General features: G+C 39.8%; 2 protein-coding genes across 5 annotated transcripts in view; one reads left to right on the forward strand and one right to left on the reverse strand.

The window, feature by feature from the left end:
- Window positions 1-7,273, forward strand: part of slc1a9 (solute carrier family 1 member 9) — a 33,363-nt gene extending 26,090 nt beyond the window's left edge. For all 3 annotated transcript variants that reach the window (XM_035951149.2, XM_035951148.2, XM_035951150.2), the window contains 3 exons: window positions 2,214-2,348; window positions 2,513-2,951; window positions 5,190-7,273. In XM_035951149.2, coding sequence (XP_035807042.1) covers window positions 2,214-2,348; window positions 2,513-2,951; window positions 5,190-5,390 — 775 coding nt within the window. In that variant the 3' untranslated portion in view covers window positions 5,391-7,273. The remainder of the gene's footprint in view (window positions 1-2,213; window positions 2,349-2,512; window positions 2,952-5,189) is intronic.
- A 2,281-nt stretch (window positions 7,274-9,554) lies between these two features.
- On the reverse strand, window positions 9,555-20,313 carry kcna7 (potassium voltage-gated channel, shaker-related subfamily, member 7). 2 transcript variants are annotated; one of them, XM_023276536.3, is made up of 3 exons: window positions 20,021-20,313; window positions 18,469-19,222; window positions 9,555-15,447 (listed from the first exon to the last, which is right to left on the reverse strand). In XM_023276536.3, the coding sequence occupies exons 2-3, from the start codon at window positions 19,168-19,170 to the stop codon at window positions 14,533-14,535; spliced, it is 1,617 nt and encodes a 538-aa protein (XP_023132304.1). In that variant the 5' UTR covers window positions 19,171-19,222; window positions 20,021-20,313; the 3' UTR covers window positions 9,555-14,532. The 2 variants fall into 2 exon arrangements, with proteins under 2 accessions (XP_023132304.1, XP_023132303.1); XM_023276535.3 differs by having other exon boundaries at window positions 20,000-20,313.
- Between the last annotated feature and the right edge of the window lie 1,432 nt (window positions 20,314-21,745).

Here is a 21,745-nt window from a genome sequence, read left to right on the forward strand (position 1 = left end):
AGACTCGGCTTGTGGCAGCTGCGGGTTATGAATAATGCTCACCACTTTGAAGTTGTTTATTATATGTCTTTCATCAATGGCTGTTTACCACCAAATTCCAAAATCTCATTTTCTGTTGTATCATCTGTGGTGAAATTGCTCTAAAATAAAATCCATATGCGCTGTGTAAATCTCTTGGCTGTCCCACTTAAGATCCCAGTCACTGGGAGGTGATAATTAGCGCTGTAGTTTGTCAGAAATAATTGAGATGTAATACACAGCTCTGAGATCAGACGAAGAGCATTGTGTGGTAAATAAAACGGTTTAGAACAGCATCCAAACTGGCCTGCAGTCATATCTGGGAACAGCACGAACTGATTATTCCTGTAATTCATAACAAGCAGTATTTGTGTTTTACTTCAGGGAAAATGTTTTTTTGAACAGAAGAAGTACCTCTTCTTGAGATACTGCTTTTATACCAGTGTTGCATGTATGATGGGGAAAAAGAAAACTTGTTGGTGTATCAGCTCCAATGGAAAGTGAAAATTGGATCACACCTTGTGTACATCTGTGTGGTGTTAACTGTGAAACATGTTAGGAGGAGGTAATATTGCAACTGTTGTGATCTGCATTTGGGCACAACAGTTAACACAACTTTATGAACTGGTGATCCTAGCACAAGAACTATTAAGGAATATGATGCAGACAAATCAGCCTCGTGTTTTTAGACAATATGTAGGCTCACATTGCCAAACATGTATCCAAAGGGCCATACAGAATGGTCTGACAGCACCCATTTTCACTCTGTCTAAGGAAATAAAAAACAATCTGGCATATTTGTACTCTTTAAACCAATCACAACCATCATGGGCGATGTTTAGCCCAGAGTGCAGCAATGGTGCCCCTTTTTTGTAGAAAAACATTTCCATTTTCAGTGCACAATCCAAATTTTCTTCAGCACTTACCATTTTTAGCTTGTAGGTTGCTGCTCAGAGGCTGCTGTTATTGTTTCCTGTGGCGAAGTAGACATGGCAGATTTATGCCCAAAATCTACATCTGGTGAATCAGACAAATCACCTGCCATGTAGGTTGTTGAGCTGAGATACACAAACTGCTGCTTGCAAAGTTTACACTCGGCTTTTGGTCTGTTTGAACAAAATGCAGCCACAGCAACAACTTCTTTGACATAGTGTCGGTTAGTTTGGAGCCGAGTCTTTAGCAAACATTTAGTAAATGTTAAATAAGTTATACCTAGCTGTCTTCATTATGTTGGGTGGTTTAAAACTTATGAAAAGTAGGGGTGTTCACAGGTAGGTGGTTCCTCCTGCAAAGCTGTTGATGTAGTGAAGTAACCAAGGATTGTCTGACCAATGAGAATTAGGTCAGATGAAAGCATATTGACCAGCCAATCAATCTGGAGACAAATCTAAACCCCTGATCTGCATGTATCTATCTAATTGCTCTCCTATGATATTAAAGTAATCCTGAACTAAATCGTGTGGTGCTATAACCCTCTCTTCATTCTAAAGTCAGCTGATATCCAGTACCTCTTAGGTCTCGTTTACCTCAGGTTAATGGGGCTCCTTGGCAGCCATTCGACTGAGTAAGCATGCTGAATCAGCAGTGAAAGCACTTGTGAGTTCTTTGATTGCCTGTTTAACCTAGTGAATCAGTGAATTCCACTATTAAATGCGGTTTCATCGGTGCCTTTTCTGATGGTGCCGCAATCCAACAGCACAATGGTCTGTTCGTTGTGGTCTTTTGGCAGAAATCTTAATCTTTTTGGCATCAACTTTTGCACATGGAGTAAATTCTGTTGTGTGTCTGAAAAACCTCTTCTACTTTTTAGTCAGTCTGCAGGGAATTATGAGATACGTCTGTTGGTTTTGGCTGCATGACACTATTTCTTGAAAAGCCTGGATTCAAGAGTCATTCACAGTTTCTCAACACCAGTGCAAAGTAAAAGAAAACTTTACAGTGCAGATTAATTTTTTCTAAGACAATTTCTCAGTTGGTGTTTCAAGGTTTTAACAAGACTGTTTCTGGCCCAGACACAGAGCTTCCATGATGGCTTTAGACTTTATTTGAGAGCAGCCGTTAGTGGAAAACAGGAGGTAATGTGAGGTGGTGAACATGATTGGCTGAATCTGTTTTCCTTAAATCACATGCCAGTGCAACAAAGCATTTCTCACTACAGTGACTGAAATATGCCCATTCTTTTCTCTCCTGCCCAGTATGACCGCCACCCTGGCCAGTGTTGGAGCTGCCAGTATTCCCAGTGCTGGACTGGTGACCATGCTGCTGATCCTCACTGCTGTCGGCCTGCCCACCCAGGACATCAGCCTGCTGATCGCCGTCGACTGGCTGCTGTGAGTCAGGTGTCTGATGAGCAGAGAATAAAAATCACTGCTCTGTGGTTCATGCTAGGGCAGTGACACTCTCAGCTTAAACATTCATGAGAAGGGTTGTAAAAATACTGGTGTTACTCAGCCAATATTCCACTCGCTGACACTGATGCTGTTTGTCCATTCAGCGACAGAATGCGTACCTCCATCAATGTGGTGGGAGACTCATTCGGTGCCGGGATCGTGGATCACTTGTCGCGTGCGGAGCTCGAAGAACTTGACGCCGCGGAAAGGCAAATGCTCCCGCCCGAGGAGGAGCTCGATTTCATCCCCCCGCCGCCGATCCTCACGGAGATGGACCTGGTCGACCCCCTCAAACCGCCCGACCTGCCACCTCGCTCCCCTCGTCCACCCAAACAAAACCACCACGGTCACGTTTTCTCCCAGTCTCACTCCATCACTTACTCACCGTCTCGCTCTGCCCGATCTCCATCACCACGCTCCATCCGTTCTCCCTCTCCGCGCTCCGTCTGCTCCCACTCCCCTCGGCCTTTCCGTACTCATTCACCACGTCTCCTCCGCAGGACGGAGCCGGGATATTGCGCCCTGCCCAGCTGTGATAACCAGGTAACTACCCTCCACTACTTCCTTTTATGCTGTAAGTCAGTGTTTCTCTGTGACACAGGTCTGCTATTAGTTGTCTTTGGGGAGATTTAGAGATTACAGTAGCAAAAACAGTAGACATGTGAATTACATATGTATCCCTAGGATGTTTTCATGTTTGTTGTTATAGTTGAGCAAAAGTTAGTCTATGCTACTCCTTTAGCATACACTTTGTGTCTCATATCAGGGCTTTCCTCCTTCTAAGTTCACATTTCAAACCCAAAAACATCAAGAGATCACACAGAGGCTCCTCTAAATCCTGTAGGTCATTTATTAGCCTTAAATCCTTCACACTTCTGCAAGTGTCCTTCAAAGGCGTCAGCCTCTGAAACGGGAGAGATGACTGTTTTGACTGTTCTTATTCCACATCACAGTATGGTACTGGGCTCCTACTCATGTTTTTGTCTGGTAAAAACAATAACTGCTGTATTAACTTTATATTTGATGACATTTGCAGTAGGGTTGAACATTTTGGGGAAAACATCTCATTGTGCAACAGATTTAAAACATGATGGAGCTTTCCCACAAGAACATAGACACAACAGTTTCAATTTTTGGTCAGACATGCTACAAAATGTATGAGGTGTTGCTAATAAATGACAATACTTGGCTTATTTGAGTCATTCACATATTATACAGTAACCCTTAGGAGTTTCAGCCTGCTCCAATTTAATAAATAAAGGAATACAGCATTACTTTCATTATTTAGTAGTCATACTTTGTATATATATTGCAGCGTTTAAGATTTGTTGATTGCGAGGTTTCAAATTATGATTTTAATTGATGAATTGTTCAGTTTGCACTCAAGGATTGATCATTTAATTTGACCTTGAGGCCAATTCATACTTTCTGCATGAAATTTTTCATCCACATCAGACCACGGCGACTCCTGAAGTGCACAAGCTGTATATGACAGGAAACAAAATGGTAGCTAAAACATGCTTGTTATGAGGGTAAACTTTACAAGGAGATTCTTGGTCAACCACACGTTTTTCATTCATTATTAAAACCATTGTAATTGAAGAATTTGCCACTGGACTTTGGAAGTGCTTTGACTTCTAGCTACATGCTTTCCTTTGACCGTCCCCAAACGCAGTGAGAAGTTCCAGATTCTCCAGATATCCTGTGCTATGTCCACCTATAGCCCCCCGCACACCTCACGAATTATTAAATCAATACTATATCGTGCAAAAAGTGCAAAGTCAAAGCTTTTCAGAAACATCCAGCTTTGTTTGTCATCAAGGACAATGTGATCATTGACCACTTTCAAAGTCTGCATCAGATGCAGAAAGCATTAGTTGGTAATTAACTGGCCCTTACATCCTCATGTGTCTTCTAAATTCTACTAAAAGCATGTAACAGACTAATTTAAAGGTAAATTGTAAAGGTTTGTGTGAATGAAAGGGTGAAATTCACAAATCACAATGAACAAACATGTTTGCTTCTTGTCTAAAACAGTTCCACAAACAAATCATGACTGTATGAGCCAAGTTTAGATTATTATATACACTGATCAGCCTTCATGTTAAAACCACTCGCCCAATATGGTGTAGGTTGATCCATCCATCAGGTCATGGAAACCTATGGAGGAGTCTTGTGGTGTCTGGCACCAGGATGTTGGCACTGGATCCTTTGAGTCCTGTGGATTGTGGGATGGGAACCTGTGGATTGGGCTTGTTCTTGTGCGTCCCATGTATCATTGTTCAGATTGAGATCTGGGGAGTTTGGAAGTTTGGTCAACAACTTTTTGTTGTGTTTCTTGAGGCATTCCTGAGCAGTTTCTGCTGTCTGGTAGTGTGTATTGTCCTGCTGCTGTCCGGGAGTCTTCTTTCCAATCTGCAACAGTGTTTATTTGGTGATACGTGTCAAAGTAACATCCTCATGAATGCCACAACCTAAGACTGCCCAGCAGAACACTACTGTAACAAGATAGTCTGTGTTATTCACTTCACTTGTCAGTGGTTTTAGTGTTGTAGCTGATCGCTGTTTATTTAAAATCCCTTAAAAATGTGTGAATCTAGAGGGTAAGAAACAAAATAGCCTTGATATAAACAAGATATCAGCCTACTGTCAATGGTCAGTAGGCTGATACTGGGACGCTGGGAAGATTTTGCTCTCTGTGTTCTTAGAAGTTCTCAGATAAAATAATTGATATACCTACAGACTCATACGTGGTTTAATTTTTTTCTTTTGCATTCTCAGATTCCCACAATGCCTCACACCTACAGAGAGAGAGGCAGAGAGCGGGAGAGAGATCGAGAACGAGAGCGACTGAGGCGAGAGAGTGAGACCGAGGAAGAGGAGGAGAGAGACAGGGTTCTGTGTGAAATGAGCGATGGCGAGGAGAGTGATGACACTGCGTATGATCGGAGGCACGCCATCCCGCCGAGCGACCTGCCGTGATCGGATTTTACCAGCACAAAGCTTCACGGTCGATTTGTTTCAGTTTCATGACAGATTTTCCCTCTTTCAGCTTCACTGTTTATCTCAGTGGAGGTCCACAGTAGATCTGCAAATATTTTACTGATCAGTAAACTTGACATGTATAGATTTTAAAGTATTGCGATGAAAATATCCTGTAGCTTTACTGAGAAGGGCCCTTAAAACCAGGCCTGAGACTTTTGCTCTGTGGTTTGATGCAGAAATTCGCTGAAAGAGTTATTTTTCTCCTCGTTTCTATTGCTATCTTGATTTATCATTTCCAAACTTAAAGCCAAACCTAAAAATGCTCCTGAATGCCTGCAGTCCCTCGACTTTGACTGAGAATTGTGAGTCTGTTATTGATTGGAAAAGTATGTTGGTGTTCTTACCAACCTTTTATTGCACAATCATAACTTATTAGTTCCTCCTTTACTTTTGCTCAACTCATTCTCTTCATCTTTTGCTTTCTTTGTTGGAACACTTTAACGTTTAAAGGAATTGTTTCATATTTTTTGGAGTATTTGCTTTCTTGCAAAGACGACACTGTTAATTGCACTCATGTCTTTACAACTAATATCCAGCAATTAGTTACCTTAGCTTAGCACTTTTTAGTTGTTATTGACTGTTGTTTTTAGTCGTTGCTTGCCGAGGCAACAGAACTACTTTGGTACCTAAAGGCACTAAAACTACCAGGTTTGATTTAGAAAAAGATGATTGTTTAGGTTAAAATACACCCCAGCAAACACTTTTCAGTTACTTTCGCTTTTAGTTGCTGTTGACTGTCATTTTCACTGTTTGCTTTCATTGATGCAACAAAACTACTTTATTAATTAAGGTGGCAAAATACTTGGTTAGGTTTAGGAAAAGATAATGGTTTAAGTTAAAACATGCCCCTGTAAAAACTTTTCAGTTGCTGTTCGCCGAAGTTTTCCGTCGTTTTCAATCACTGTTTGCTTTTGTTGACGCTATAAAACTACATCATTAGCTTTAGGCACCAAAACTATAGCAAAAGATGATGGTTTGTGTTAAAATGCACTCGTGCAAACAGTTTTTTGTCACTATGTATTTTTATGTTTCTGTAGTTTTCAGTTACTGAGGATTTGTTGATGCTACAAAACTACTTTTGTTAATATTATGCATCAAAATTTGTTAGGTTTAGGAAGAGATGGTTTAGGTTAGAATACACTCTTGCAAATGCTAAACATAAAGCTTTAGTTGTTTTCTATATTGTTAGAGTGACAAAAAGTCTCTCAAAAATGTAAATGTCTCACAATTTTACAGCTTTTTGTGAGAAGAATTTATCTTATCAATTTCACTTGGCACATTTTTACAGAATACATAGTTATTGATGTCGTTACTTAACTCTCAGCAAAGAAGCACATTTTATAAAATGTTGAATTATTTCTTTAAATGACCTCACTAATAACAACTTGTTGTAAATGACAGAAATAAACAGCCAGCAGACATTATTTTTATACAGTTCTCCACCTTCTTGCATCTTGACATTTTCCTCCTCGGTGCTCTTCTTAGCTCATCTCCCCTCGACAGCAGTCACTGTTGATGTTAATACTGTCGATATTCTCTATGGTTTGTATTTTCTTGTTGTGGTCCGGTGTGTGAAACAATGAATTCTTGGCAAGATGCTGTTTTAAATTTCTTGTATGTTTAAGTTTGTTTTACTCTCATTTATCATTTTAACTGTAAAAGAACTTAATTGCTCTCCTTTCTCCCACTGAAATGCCTTTCATTTCAATTTGAAGTATATCAACTGCCTCCCTGCCATCCTTAAGTCTTAATTCAGATTCACAGGTCCAGGTTGTGTGTACATTGCATGTAATAAAATCTTGGAGATTTATTTAGAGTAACTGCAGTTCTTCTGTGTGTTCTCTGCTGCTTAAGTACCTTGTACAATCTGTGGGAGGATTTGCATTTGTCGAAAGAGGACACGCGTCAGTGTTTGGTGACTAAAGACACGGGAAAAATCCCGCAGACAAAGATAATACTCGATGGAAAAGTTACAACAGACACACGAACGAAATGTCCAGATCACACACGAGGCTGTGCTTACACTTTGATGAGACAAAGACACACAGATACCAGCGCACTTAATCCTCTCAAAGAAGAGTTAGAGATGGGCGAGGCAGGAGAGGGTGATGGATGGGAGAGGAATCGGAGGGCGGCAGATGGCCAGAAAGACGTCAGTCCTTTTCATTCTTCCCAGACAGCATAAGGGCACTGTGGGTAATTGCAGGCAGGGCTGACGTTAGCTTCGGGACCCTGCACGTCAGAGAAGGGAGCTGAGTGAGGTAGAGGGAACATTTAAAGGCTATGGGTCGGTGGAAACATGAAAATTGTGAGTTGTGTTTCGTGAAATTCACTCCTGTGCAGTTTTACTGGATGTTTCTGGGTGTTCTGGTGTCCATTAAATGAAATGAAGCACTAATCTGTCCCATAGCATGAGAGAGAGAGAGTCGGGCTTCCAGCACATGACATGAGGATATCACACCATCTGAGGTGACAGGGGGGTCAGGAATTTAATCACTGCAGCCATCGTGGTTGAGAAGAGCATCATCTGCTCCAAAACCACCTCCATTTTCTTTCCTTCAGCTCAGTGTTAACATATTCTTGAGCAGTGGAATGCAACTAAGTGTTTTTACTCAAGTATTAAACTTAAGTACAAATCCAAGATTCTAAAGGTGCATAAAATGGAAAGAGCAACAAGGAAACTTTACCTGCAGTTTTCCACTTTATGTATGGTTTATACTTCTACTTTACTACATCCGAGAGGCAAATATTGTAGTTTTGCTCTACGTTTGTCTTTTCAGATTGCAAATTTTCATACCCTTTCTGTCCAATGGAAACCACATATCTCCAAATTTGGTGTTTTTGTTGGTAAACTGAAGCATCATTTATAACAGTAAAATAATAATGGGAAACATTTTACAGCAGAATGAGTCCTTTTATTCTCTACATTTTGCTGATAATACATACTTTTGCTGAAGTAACATTTTGAATGCAGGACTTTTACTTATCATGGAGCATTTTTAAACCGTGGTATTTGTACTTTTACTTCAGTAAAGGATCTGGGTACTTCTTCCACTGCTGCTTTCAAGTCTTTAGTTAGCTACTGTTATTACTGGTAATCAAAAAAGGTTTGAGACTAAAATTCTTCACTAATTCTGCTGTTTGACAGAATGAAATGCAACTCAAATCAGAGGGGATTAATTTACTGGATCTCAGGCCAAATATATCCCTGATAAAGACACATTTTGTTATTTTTCTAATTGAAATGGCTGCAAAATGTCCCAATTTGCACAAACTGACCAATGTGAAAGTGCATTAAACTGTTTAGAACAGATGAAACTGTGATGACTAATCAATATTTAAAACTACAAAAACTATAGAGGTATAGTTTAAAGTATAACCAGATTACTAACAAAATGAATCAAACTGTGCAACTTGAAGCTACTTTTATTGTTCATTTATCTAACTGTTTATTAAAATAGTCAGCAATCATTTTTCTCTTACTTAACTGATCAACAAATAGACTGATTGTTTCTACTCTAATCATATACGAGCTTTAGTGAAACTTTAATTGATTTATTTTCTAGAAAATCCAAATTCTAAATTAGTTTACTGGCAAAAAATAAAGTTTCATACATAAAAAAGGTAAAAAATACTTTTTTCTTCCTGCCCCAGAAACTCGGATCCTTTTTAGAGGCGGCACATAATGAGAGCAGCGTGAAATAAATCATCCTGATCATATGCTATAAATGAAAAGGATCATTCCAAGATGAAAGATGTTGCATTTGGATACGCTGAAGTCTTTTATGTCATATTACTGTAAATCAAACCCACCGGCAGCAGCAGTGATTCAGGCGTCCTGGTTCGTGCCGTGCAGCTGTTTTAAAACTCAGTCTGACATCTAGAGGCGACATCGATCATCACATGAAGCAGCAAGATGCAGATTCAGTCAGAACTTTCTAACATTTCACAGCTAAAAAGACAGTGTCTGGTGTTCATCTAACTGAGGGAACTGCCTCACTGATGCTTTTAAAAAGTTGTTTACATTTGAACACACCATCACATCCTCTCAGAGTCACTTTACAAAGGGTCATCTGGAAAGAATCATAGAATTCCATGACATAAGAGATAAAATATGACCTTTATTAAGTAATGAAAGACATACAAAGCCACATTTGTCCTCAGAATATATGCAGGTCATACTACATTCACACAATCAAAACACATTATGAAGGTGTCTTTTATTTTTCTCATCTTTATTGAAAAAATAAAGCGTGCTCACATAACACCAGTACTGGCCTCCCTCTACTGGCTCCCTGTCCATTTCAGGTTCATTTTAAGATTTTATTGCTTGTTTTTAAGACTTTAAATGACCTCATTTAACATCATCATACCCCAGTTTGAGCACTAAGATAAACCAACTAGAATGCTCTAGAATGCTCTAGAATGTTTTTGTGCCTCAATCTGCAGATTGAGGCACAAAAACGGAGCTAATTGTGCCCTCGTGGTGGCTGCTCCTAATCTCTCTTTTAAAAATTGCTGCTGAAGACCCACCTCTTCTCAAAAGAATTCAATTTTAACAGATTTTGACACCCTGACTTCATCCCTTACAGCCCCATAATTTATTTTTTTATTCAGATTTGCCTTCTGGTCAGTGTGTTTTATGTCCTCATATTTTAGTTGTGCACCACTTTGGTGTAACTCTTAAATGTGCTTTATGAGTAAAATAGACTTTTTGAAGTAAAAAAAAACAACATAAGTTCTTTTTCCTCTTTGAGAGTTAAACATTCACTTCTTTAAGGCTTGAAAAGTGTTTCTTAATGGCTGCCGTCAGCTTAAATTCATTCACAAAGAAATCACAGTAAGAAATAACTTTTTCTCTATTGCCTGCTTGTCTATTGTCTATAATGCTGGTATCTTACAAACACACCGTTTTGACTGAATACCGAGTTTGTACCTCATCCAACTGACATCCACAACACTTAAAGATTGAATTAAAACCAAACGTATATATGCACTACCAATCAAAAGTCTGGACACACCTTCTCATTCAATGTTTATTTGTATTATTTTCTACATTTTAGATTAATACTGAAGATTAACACATTTTTGTTAACAACTTAATTCCATATATATTCTTTTATAGTTTTGATGTCTTCCGTATTACCACAATGATTGCTTGTAAAACTTACTGATTTCAAGCTTTGCCTCCAGTTTCACACGTCTGTATCATCCCACAGTATAAATCTATATTCATCATATCGTCCCTGTTCAGAGCGTAACTAGTTTACAGATGGACAGCAATAAAGCAGATTATCTTGCAGGAGTGGTTTAAGGATAACTAAGGACATTTTGATCCTTTTTACTGCTGTGAAATAGCGTCACCATCAAAATTCATTGTTTCTGACTTTTTAATCAGAGTCTTCAGACTCAAACAGTTAAATTTAGCAGAAGAATCTCTGCCAGTCAATGCAGCTCTTATAACAACAAGGAGTTTTCTATAATAAGCTGATAATTGCTGGATAAGTTATGTGGTGCACTGTAACAGTTTTTATTTTGTTTTTTAGCAATTGCTGTTATTTTATAGATGTTTCCTGTTTTGTTCAACTGCAGATAATAACAAGTAAATGGAAAGAAAAAAAATGTTAATTTATATGTTGACTGTAAAATCACACAAACAAAAATGGTCAAAACTGTAACTGTGTTCACATCAAAAATATGTTCTTTTTCACTGTTGTATTTAAATGAGCAAAAAAAATTCTTATTTTTTCTCCAGCATATCAAACAAAGAGATGATGCATGTGTAAGAAGTTTTGAATAATGAAAAAGTTTAGAATACCAGCAGAAATCTTGCTGAAACATAAATAAACAAATAAAATCTACTGGTTTTTATTAAAGTTAAATTAAAATTAACATAACTTATAGTTAATTAATTTAACACTGACGTAAAGATGTGCCACATACACATTTAAAATGGTTACTTCGCCAAACAAAAGACAACAAAAGTTGATCTACAGGAGAATAAATATTTGACCGTAATACAGAATGTCCATGAGCCTGACAGCATTACTATATTTCATGAGACTCTGAATTTTCGTGTTTTCCTTTACATGAAAATGACATTCCTACCACCAAAGAATGCAGAAAAGGCGTAAATTGGTGCCTAACGATTCACTAAAAAAATTAATTGTCTGACACCAAGAATTTCTTGGGGAAAGACTTGTAAACCTCCCCAGTGCTCAAACAAAATTGACATCAATGCAGCCACTGATCAATCCTAAAGATAGTGAAATGTTTGAGACTCAAAAACACAGATTTAGGCTTTCTTTTAATAACACATGTACACTGTGTAGCAGGGATGTCAAGGCAAGTTAGAACTAATTATATTGGTAACAACCTATGTTCAATCCTTTGTTTACATCCACTGTCATACATACATTGTAAATTTGATTAATTTCCTTTATATATGCAACAATGTCAATCAATAATTGATTTATTAATTATATGTACTCAACACACTTTTATTGGTTATGGGCTGATTTTACTGGTAAAGCCACACAATTCAGGATGCATAAGCAGCTGTTGAATGTGCCACTAGGCTAATGTACTGATGTTAGAGGTCATTAAGCCTCACATAAGACTTTATCATGGTGCCCCTTCACTAGCTAAACCCCACAATGCTCTCTGCTTGCCAACACTGCAGTGTCAGCCTCCTCTGGTTGCTACAGTATTAGATAGTAAAAGCAACCAGATAGTACAGCAGATAGTATGTATTACCTAGGAAACTGGTGTCAGATTTTTGGCAGATGCTAAATGTGAAATAATGTGGATTGGAATTTGACTGGAGGCAAAAATTAATGGGACATCCCCACTGTTGAGTATAAAGAAAGCCAAAGTTATCAGTGATGTGAGGACAAAGTTCTACAAAGCTACAGCAACAACCAGCTGAGCCTGAGATCATCAGAGCTGCTTCAGCCAGAAGGCCTCGTAGTCTCGACTTTACCCCCGTGACAAAAATGTCTGACTTGAGATCAGGTCTCTGCCCTGCACCTCTCTCTGATGTATCTATTACACTGTGTAACTATGTGACATACAAACTGGCTCTGGACCAACTACATGAACTCTGTCTGCACCATCAGCAGCCGATGAGCGATCTCTTTGTTGTCCACGTCAGCGTGAGATCGCACATCCACATTTCTGCCATAACTCCTACAAGTACAGGGCTTCACTCAAAACAGATTTAGCAGCTGCACAAGGACAAATAAAGGAGTTATCTTCTTTGGAAATCTAACTTACTCAGATAAATACACAGCGAATGGACATTAAGAACACAGATCCTTAAGTAAACAGTCTCTCCAGTGATTGTGCACATACTGTAGAATGACATGGTTCTGTTTTTAGTATAGATTTACTTCTGGTATCAGTGTTGCTACAGTTTCTCTCATGTAATCATAATTTTTAGATGTGAGACTTTTGCATTTACAGCTACATTAAAGAGATACAAATCTGTTTTCTCTCCAAGATAAAAATCTCAGTTTACCAAACACTTATTTGTATTAATGCAATTCCCAGATGCCTCGGATTATCTTCTGTCAAGCGTGACTGAAACATATTCAATCACCTGCACATTAAAGAAGATTTTTAGCGTGTTTTCCAAGTGACACCTCTGCACAACACATCACTAAATCTGAATAATCTACTAATTATAGGGGCGGAAAAAAACATTTTCTAGTGTAAACTGCATAGTGTTTCATCAACTGAATGTGAAAACAGGGTTAAAATTGTTCAAAAGTAAGCAGAAAAGTCTACATATAGGGAGGATGCACCAGTGGTAGAACCAGTATTCAGATCCTTTACTTAAGTAGCAATACAGCAAAGTAAAAACACTCAAGTACAAGGGAAAGTCCTGTATGAATAATCCTTCTTAAGTAAACATTCACAGCAGCCAAATGTAGTTAAAATATTAAAGTAAAAGCCCTGCTTTGGTCCCTCTGGCTGATATATTATTTTATATGACAAGATTACATTATTTATAGTGAAGCATTATTGTGTTAGCAGCATGTTATGGTTGTAGCTGTTGCAACAACTTCATATCCAGTTTTATATTTAGTTTTATATTCAGAGACAACAGATGAATCTGAGTGTGATATGATTAATAACAGAGAAAAGAAGAAAAAAACTAAGTTTTGATACATACATCTGTTTTCAGTTTTGTCTCTAATCATTGATTTTTGCTGAGATATTGGATCATTGGAAGATTTACTGAAATGAAAGCATATGAGAAGTTTATCTGAAATGTGAGCTCAACTACACACTATTTTTTAAAATATGCTCGAAGTCAAAAAGGTTTTAAAATCACTGGTCTTTTGAAAAGCTTGTTATATTATCCATTGCATAAAATCTTCATCTTAAAAGTAACTGAAGCTGTCAGATTAATGTAGTGGAATAGAAACTACAATATTTCCCTCTGAAATGTAGTGGAGTACCATAAAAATGGAAATACTTCAGTAAAGTACCACTTTAGTTGATGTTTGTCTAAGTTCCTTTCCACCACTGTTGTACAGTTTCAAATGTTAATTAGGATTGAATGAATATTTACTTGAGTTTAAATGACAGATTCTCTTTCAGAGGAATTCCATGTTTTCATATGTTTAGTATCAGGAAACTTTCTAGGAACTTTCTGGAAACCTTGTAGGAAGTTTCTGGATAAACTGAATCCACATATGTCTATTTTAATCGAAGTGTTCTTGCTTTGCTCAAAACCAGCTGTTTAAGGTGCATGTCGCTGATATGTTAAATTGGCTTTGGAAACAGAGAAAAAAATCTGTTTTATCGTGCAGCTGGATGGATATTTTTATTTGAGATTGACAGAAGATGCTTCACTGGATCTGGAAACATTTATAAGTTCTGCTTTTCTGTCAAGAAAAACAGATGCTTTCTATGTATCTAATCATGCAGAAGCCTCAGATATAAAAAAACAATGATCACATGAGAGGCACAGACCTGGGTTTGAATCGCTGCACTTCTTAGTGTCGCCATCTCGTTCCTCCTTTTCAACTTCATGTTTTGTGACAGGACTCCGTCTGTCTCCTGTCTGTCTTTAAACCTGAGTGACCAGTGGTTCTTTGAGGTAGAAGTTTATTCCTTTTTGACCAGTTTTGTCGAGCGCATCCAGCAGAGCTCCACTGAGCGGTGGCCTGATGACCCTGTTCTGTCCGTACAGTGGTGCATAATCCTCAATGTTTTCAGGCCAGTCGTCCGTTCCGTTTTCGTCTTCATCCTCCTCATCGTCCTTCTCCCAGAGTGAGGTGGCGACGTGGTGATACTCCTTGGTGTCCTCGCACTCCATCCCTCGGTGGTAGAAGTAGCTGAAGTTGGACACGATGACGGGCACCGGCAACGAGATGGTGAGGACGCCAGCGATGGCACACATGGAGCCCACTAGCTTCCCTCCAACCGTCCCCGGACACATGTCACCGTAGCCGACCGTCGTCATGGACACCACAGCCCACCAGAAGGCCTCAGGTATGCTGGTGAAGGCCGTGCCAGGACTGTCCACCTCAGCAAAGTAGACGGCGCTGGAGAAGAGTATGACGCCGATGAAGAGGAAGAAGATGAGCAGGGCGAGCTCTCGAAGACTAGCCTTCAGCGTCTGGCCGAGAATTTGCAGGCCCTTGGAGTGACGTGACAGCTTGAAGATCCTGAAGACCCTCACCAGCCTGATGACCCTGATCAGGGCCAGAGACACCGATGGCTGAGTGCCTTTGTCCTTGGCCAGCTCAGTGCCCAGCGTGACGAAATAAGGCATGATAGCAAAGAAGTCGATGATGTTCATGATGTCCTTGAAGAAGTGCACCTTGTTCGGAGAGCTGATGAAGCGCATGATGAGCTCAAAGGAGAACCAGCAGATGCAGATGGTCTCGACTATGAAGAACGGGTCCTGGAAGGGGGTGAATCCAGGCGGGATGAGGATGGTTTCGTTGGGCATGGTGGGGTGAGGGATGGTGGTGAATTGCTGCGAGACCAACAAGGAAGCAGAAGCGGTTAGCCTCCAAAATGAAATGAAAAATCAAAGCATGTTAGCTGCTCTGCCCCTCAGATTATTTTATTCATCTGTTGTTTATGAAAGTTGTAAAAAAGGAACATGAGAATAAAGGGTAAAAGTAGTAAATAGCTCCATGGAGACGATGTTTAAACAAGTGCAAACAGAGACAAAACAAGGAGTAAACAGGAAGAGGACAAGTGAGGAGAAGCGATTATTGTGAAAGTTTGTCCTCAGCACATTTGTAATATGACATCTGTCACCAGGAGATCGCTGATACCCTGCTAACTTCTCTCTCCTCTCCATTTTCACTCTCCTGGCTTTAATTTTTTTTTCTCGCAGACTTTTATATAAATGCGTTTCTCTATATTTAAACGCACAAAAAACATTAAGTTCATGTGACCGTGGCTTGTGTTACAGGCATCTGACACTTCGTTTAACCCAGCTGCTTGTTTTTTTCTGGGAAGTAGGTGCAGGTTTGACATAACTGGGCATTAGTGTCTTTTAACAAGTTAGATAAAGTTACTCTAAAGCGTTTGATGGCCTCGCAGCACATATTGTCCATGACACTGTGTATTTATACACTCAGGTCCCGGTTTATTAGGTAGACTAAAACTAAAGTAGTCTGCAGTAAATCATCCTCTTAGGAAGGTTCAGTTTGGGTTGAAACTGTGTTTGAGGGGTATTTATTCAACTATGTGATCATTTGTGGTGCCTTTCAGCTGCTTTACATTATTCCAATATATCTTTTTGTTGTTTAGCAAATCCGCAGACATGAGATGAACAACCTAACAAGAACTAAATCCTCCAAAAACATCTTTCTAAACATTTTTCAACCCAAACTGAACATTACGACCTTTGTTAAGGGAGGATTTACTGCAGGACTGTTGTATTAGATTACATTAGTTTAAGTCAGGTGTACCTAATAAACTATAAATCAAGCACGTTTCTGTTTCTTTCTTCCCATTAGCCCTGTATTCTCATGTCTGCAGTGGTGGAAGAAGTATTCACATCATTCATTAAGGTGAAAGTACTAGTAACTCACTGCAGAAGTTTCTCTTACAAGTAAAAGCATTAAAAATGCAATTTAAATGCAGAACAATGTCACCTGTGATTGTCAAACTCATATATTGTACCGTTATATTAATATTACTCATGCATTTATGTGAAAGCAGGATTTTATGGTCATATCTGGTTAATGTGAAGCTCATTTTGAACTTGTCTGAACTGCAACTAATGACTGTTTTCTTTATGGATCAATCTGTTGATTAATTTTTCCATTAGTCATTGAAATCAACAGAAAATAGTGAGGAATGTCATCGCAAGTTTAATTAATGGACTATTTTTTTCAGTTGCACTTGCATGAACTGTTTACTTTCTTGCAAATCTTCATGTGGTAATTCATGTGTTTTGTGTGCAAAAATCTTCGTCTGTAAGGTAGCTAAAGCTGTCAGGTAAACGTAGTGGAATAAATATTAAGAAAAGATTCAAAAAAGTATGTCAAAATTGCATTCACGTGAAATATTCAAGTAAATGTACTTAGTAACATTCCACAACTGCTTATCTGTACATACAATCGGAACTGCTTGCAGCATTTACTAAAGGAATTCGACGACAGATGCTGCTCAGATGAGGCATTTCATATCTCACTTATGATTAATGCAATCCAGCAAGTTAAGATGTTATTTTAAGATCTCTCAAATGTCTGCATCCGGTAAAGAAATCATTTGTTGACAGCAGAGTCCGGAGTAACCTGGACATTACAGCTCAAATAGCTCAAGTGATGTCAGTATTTGTCTGCTGGTTCATCAAACACTTTGTAAAATGTCAAATAAGGATAAGGATAAGGATAAACTTTATTGATCCCACAGTGGGGAAAGTTCACCGTTACAGCAGCTCCAAAGCAAAAGTATAAAAGTAAAAATAACACCAATAAAATGAATGTATCAGGATCGAACTTGGCAAATTTAGTGAGATTTTCAATAAAGCGAGTGACGGATTACGTGTAGACGGCTGTGCATGTATGTCTGGTTTTGTTTGCGTAGAATCCATAAGTGTGAAACACTCTGATCACATGAGTACCTATGTATGGGAGTGGCGGGCAGCGTCGGTGCTGATTGGGAACATAAATCCACCGAGTGCTGCTGCTGCCGAACCTCCAGAAACCGTCTCGTCTCCAGGCTACTGAAGGCTAATTTCATTTTGTGGCAGTCATCAGAAAAACTGATCTGCTGGCGTCTTTTCCATGCCGTTTTCAGTGTGTAGCCTGTGAGTCACTGTGTTTATTAATAAAGACATTGGTTTATGTGTTGATGCACTCTTAGGGTTGTCCTTCCTCTATATTTAGCTCTTTAGATCTCCAAGGGGTAACGTGAGACAAGCTCATCTCCTTTCCTTTCCTTCACACTTGCTTCTCTTCCTCTTAGTCCTCCTGCTCTCTCTCTAACATCTCACTACTTTTCAAGTATCCACTTCATCTAAATGTGCCTGTTGGCTCTGGCAGGAGGCCCTGAGCGGCAGCATCTCCACAACATACCGCTGCTCTAACGGTAAACCTCCATCCAACCCGCTCTCTTGTTTCCTCGCTCTTGTTTTTCCACCACTGCTCTCCTCATCCCCTTCATTCCTTCCCTTCAGTCTGACTGGATCAAATTTAATGACAAGTCCAAAATAATCTCCGGAAAAACTTTCCTTTTCTGTCTGCTGCCCTTTGCCTTCTCTTGATTCTAAACTTTTGTCTGATGTTACTTTCTGCTCCAGACTTTAGTTTTGCTGATAGAGGAGATTAAGATGTTTCCACCTTGTCCTGTAAGAGCCGGCGTATGTTTGGCAGGGTGACACCTGTCGACACTTGTTGTCCTTCTGTGTTCACCTCATCACTTCCCTGCAGCTCTGTTCTCCCTGTCAGCAACCTGCCTCTTCCTTCACTCATCTGCTTCCTTTATATGATTTTACAATGATAAAACCTCCATCTGCAGCTGTATGAATCCTCACCTCTCTCCGTTCCTTCTCAATCCTGAACTCCGGCAGAGTCTCCAGGCAGAAAATGAGGATGGAGATCACGATGACCATGACGCTGATAATGGCGATGATTCTCGCGCCGCTGGACGACTCCGGATACTCAAACAGCATCCAGATGCTCTGCTGCCACTTCTTGGCAGGTAAAGGTCTCTCCTCCTCCTTGGCGAAGCCTTCGTCCTCCTTGAAGCGGTCAATGATCTCCTCTCCGAGCTCGTAGAAGCGTAGCTCCTCCAGGAACATGTCCAGCGGGATGTTGGCGGGCCTCCGCAGCCTCCCGCCTGACTGGTAGAAGTAGAGGATGGCATCGAAGCAGGCCCGGTTTCTGTCCAAGAAGAGTTCGTTACGCAGCGGGTCGAAGTATCGGAGGCGGCGACGAGGGTCTCCCAGCAGGGAGTCTGGGAACTGGGCAAGGGTCCGGAGCTGGGTTTCATAGCGCATCCCTGACACGTTGATGGCCAGACGTTCGGTCAGAGCCCAGCCACTCCTCCACTGACCCAGCCGACGGTTCTCCTTCCGGGCTTCGCTCCTCGGCACCTTCTCGCTGCTCTCCTTCTCCAGCTTGTTGTGCTTGTCTTTGGTCTGCTTGTCTTCATCACTGACCTCCTCAGATTTTTGTTTGTCTTTCGCCTGCCCACCTCCTCCATCTTTACCTCCCCCCTTGTCTTGATTATCCATCTGTCAGACTTGGATTATGCCTTTCCTGTTTTATTTTTACCTTGTCTTTGCTCTGGAGAAAAGAAATCAGAGTTTAACTAGCAATGTGGAAACAACAGAACAGAAAATCACAAGTAGATAGAGACAAAGAGGCAAGAAAATCACAGTTTTTGTGCATACAAATAAGTAACATTGCTGTTTAACGTAGCCAAAACATCCTCAAATTCACTACATTGCAACCTAATAACACATTTTTTAATCTACTTCTACACTCTGCTGCCAGGTTATTTGTCTACGCCATTTATATGAATGATAGGCTTCATTTTACACCACAAACTACAGCCTCCAAAATCACTCTAATGTTAAATCAGCACCTTTTTAAAGCACTTTCAACCAAACCTGGACATGATAACCTTCCTGAAATGACAACTGACTGCAGAACTGTTGCATTACTTTTAGCTTTAGGTGGTGCCTTATAAACTGTAAGTATATGAAATTTTAAATCTAACATCAGATGTCTCTGAAGGCATGCATTTAAGCTGTTATTGATTTTTTTAGTCATCTCTTTAAAGCAGTTTCAACATAACCTGGGCATTAAAACCTTCATGAAATGGTAATTTACTGCACAACTGTTGCATTAGTTTTAGGTAGGTGTACCTTATAGCATGCAAGTGCAGGAAATTTTAAGACTAACATCAGGTGTGTCTGAAAGCATCCATTCCAGCCTTTATTGGTGATTTTTTTTTAGCCAACTTCTTAGGAATTTTTAGACCTTTTTCACTCATTTTCTACTATACTTCACTATAAATCATCATGTCCATCTCCACGCATGCAGTGAGTAGAAACCCACCTCAGCCCGGTGTCCTCTCACCTGTCTGCCTGCCAGAGCTTCACACTAATCACGCCTCCAATGGGTGACCATGGCTCTCCCGCTGTACCTCCACCTCCAGGTGCCTTTTAGCGTGACCCTTCCCTGCTTCTGCACCAGTCTGAGTATCACTCCCCTCATTACGACGTCCAGGCAAGCCCTCCAGATTGTCCCTCCTTCATGTGTCACGCTCGGGAGGCGAGGAGGGGGGAGGCGGAGGCAGAGGAGGCAGTATGGCTCCTTCAGGGGCCGCTGTGGTGTTAATCTGCAGCGCCGGGTGAAGTTAAGCTTGTTTGTAGGTCACTCACTGTCTTCACTTGCACCCTTGTGCTCTCTCTCACACTCAGTCTGCCCCCAGGGAATGCTGCGGGGCTGAAATTCAATCTTCAGCCCTCTCCTGGCTGCTCCGAGAGCCCCGCTGCCTGCTTCTCCCCCTCTTTTTCTGCCCCCGGCTTGAAAATGTCACCCTCCTAACCCCTCACTCTCTCTTAAACATACTGTACATGTTTTCAAACATGCATGCACGTCAGCTTGCACACGCCAAAACCAAAATGTTTTCAAAAAGTAGAGGGAAAAATTGTGGTGTTGGTGATCATGATTTAGACTCCTAGATGAGACCACAAGCATGTGCTTAGGATTCATTATTCTCCTCTAACTGCTTTTATAGATTCACTATAAATTAGAGCTTAAATTTGAGGTTTATGAAGAATTATCCACAACATTTACAAGCCAGAGCATCCCACATTTTGTAGTAAATAGAAAACTGGATGCCTGTGGTTATTTACACAGGCACCCAGTTCTAAATGTGTGCACAAAAAACTACAATTCCCAGTAGAGGTTTTTTTCACAGTCTGCAAATGTTGCTGTAAAATACTTCAAGTAAATTGCAGCTTTTGGCTTTTCTAATTTATAAACTCCAGAGTACATTCGACTGATTCTGGGAAGATGAAATTGCATCGTGGTGTCCCAAAGTCTGAGTGTACATCTAAAATGTGTCATAGTTTCATGTAACCTTGGAAATAATCAGAAGGTTTCAGGATTTAGAAACACTTAAAAGTTCTAACATACTTCAGATTCTGCACACTTTCAAAGTCAACAATAAAAGTGAAGCAGATAAATGACCCTGGTGTCTTTTGGGCAATAATCGTATATCCTTGAATGTATGGAAGCAGCGTTCAGATGACTAATGTAGCGCTGTGATAATGGGAAACACATACCATCAAAAATCAGTCAAAATGTCAGAAGTCAAGCTGTTTATTTAACCAGTGATTCCCAAACAGGAGTATCTTGGGGCGTACATCTGCAGTAGCCAGAGGGCACATGGAAAGATTAGCTCAACTCATCTGAGGTGACTTCAACATGCTTGAGCAGAAAAGTTAATAATCAATCGAACATAATGGATACACGGTACAAATAAACAGCCAAAATAAGTGCATAAAAGGTTCAAACAGATAAGTAATTGTTTAAAAAAATAAAAAATAAAAAAATAACTGTGACCTAAAAGTACAGGTGTCCCTTGAAACTGTCTGCCAGTACAACAGATAAACATATATATCAGTTTGTTAATTGTATGGATAAACAATTGGAAATTTTTTGCTAAAACATAAAATTATGAATAAACAGTAAGAAATTATCCGCTAAAGTATGGCTTGCAGTTGAAATAGCTAGATAATGTTACTAATAAACAGTTGAAAATTGTTAGCTAAAAGCATGGCAAGAAGTTGAAAT

This window comes from Amphiprion ocellaris, chromosome 19 (assembly GCF_022539595.1).
Source record: "Amphiprion ocellaris isolate individual 3 ecotype Okinawa chromosome 19, ASM2253959v1, whole genome shotgun sequence".
NCBI classification, from domain to species: Eukaryota; Metazoa; Chordata; class Actinopteri; family Pomacentridae; genus Amphiprion; species Amphiprion ocellaris.

Coding starts and splice junctions, on each gene's coding strand:
- kcna7 (XM_023276536.3), bottom strand. CDS start 19,170: ATGGATAATCAAGACAAGGGGGGAGGTAAAGATGGAGGAGGTGGGCAG. Junction 15,448..18,468: donor TTGAGAAGGAACGGAGAGAG/GTGAGGATTCAT, acceptor TTGGTCTCGCAG/CAATTCACCACCATCCCTCA.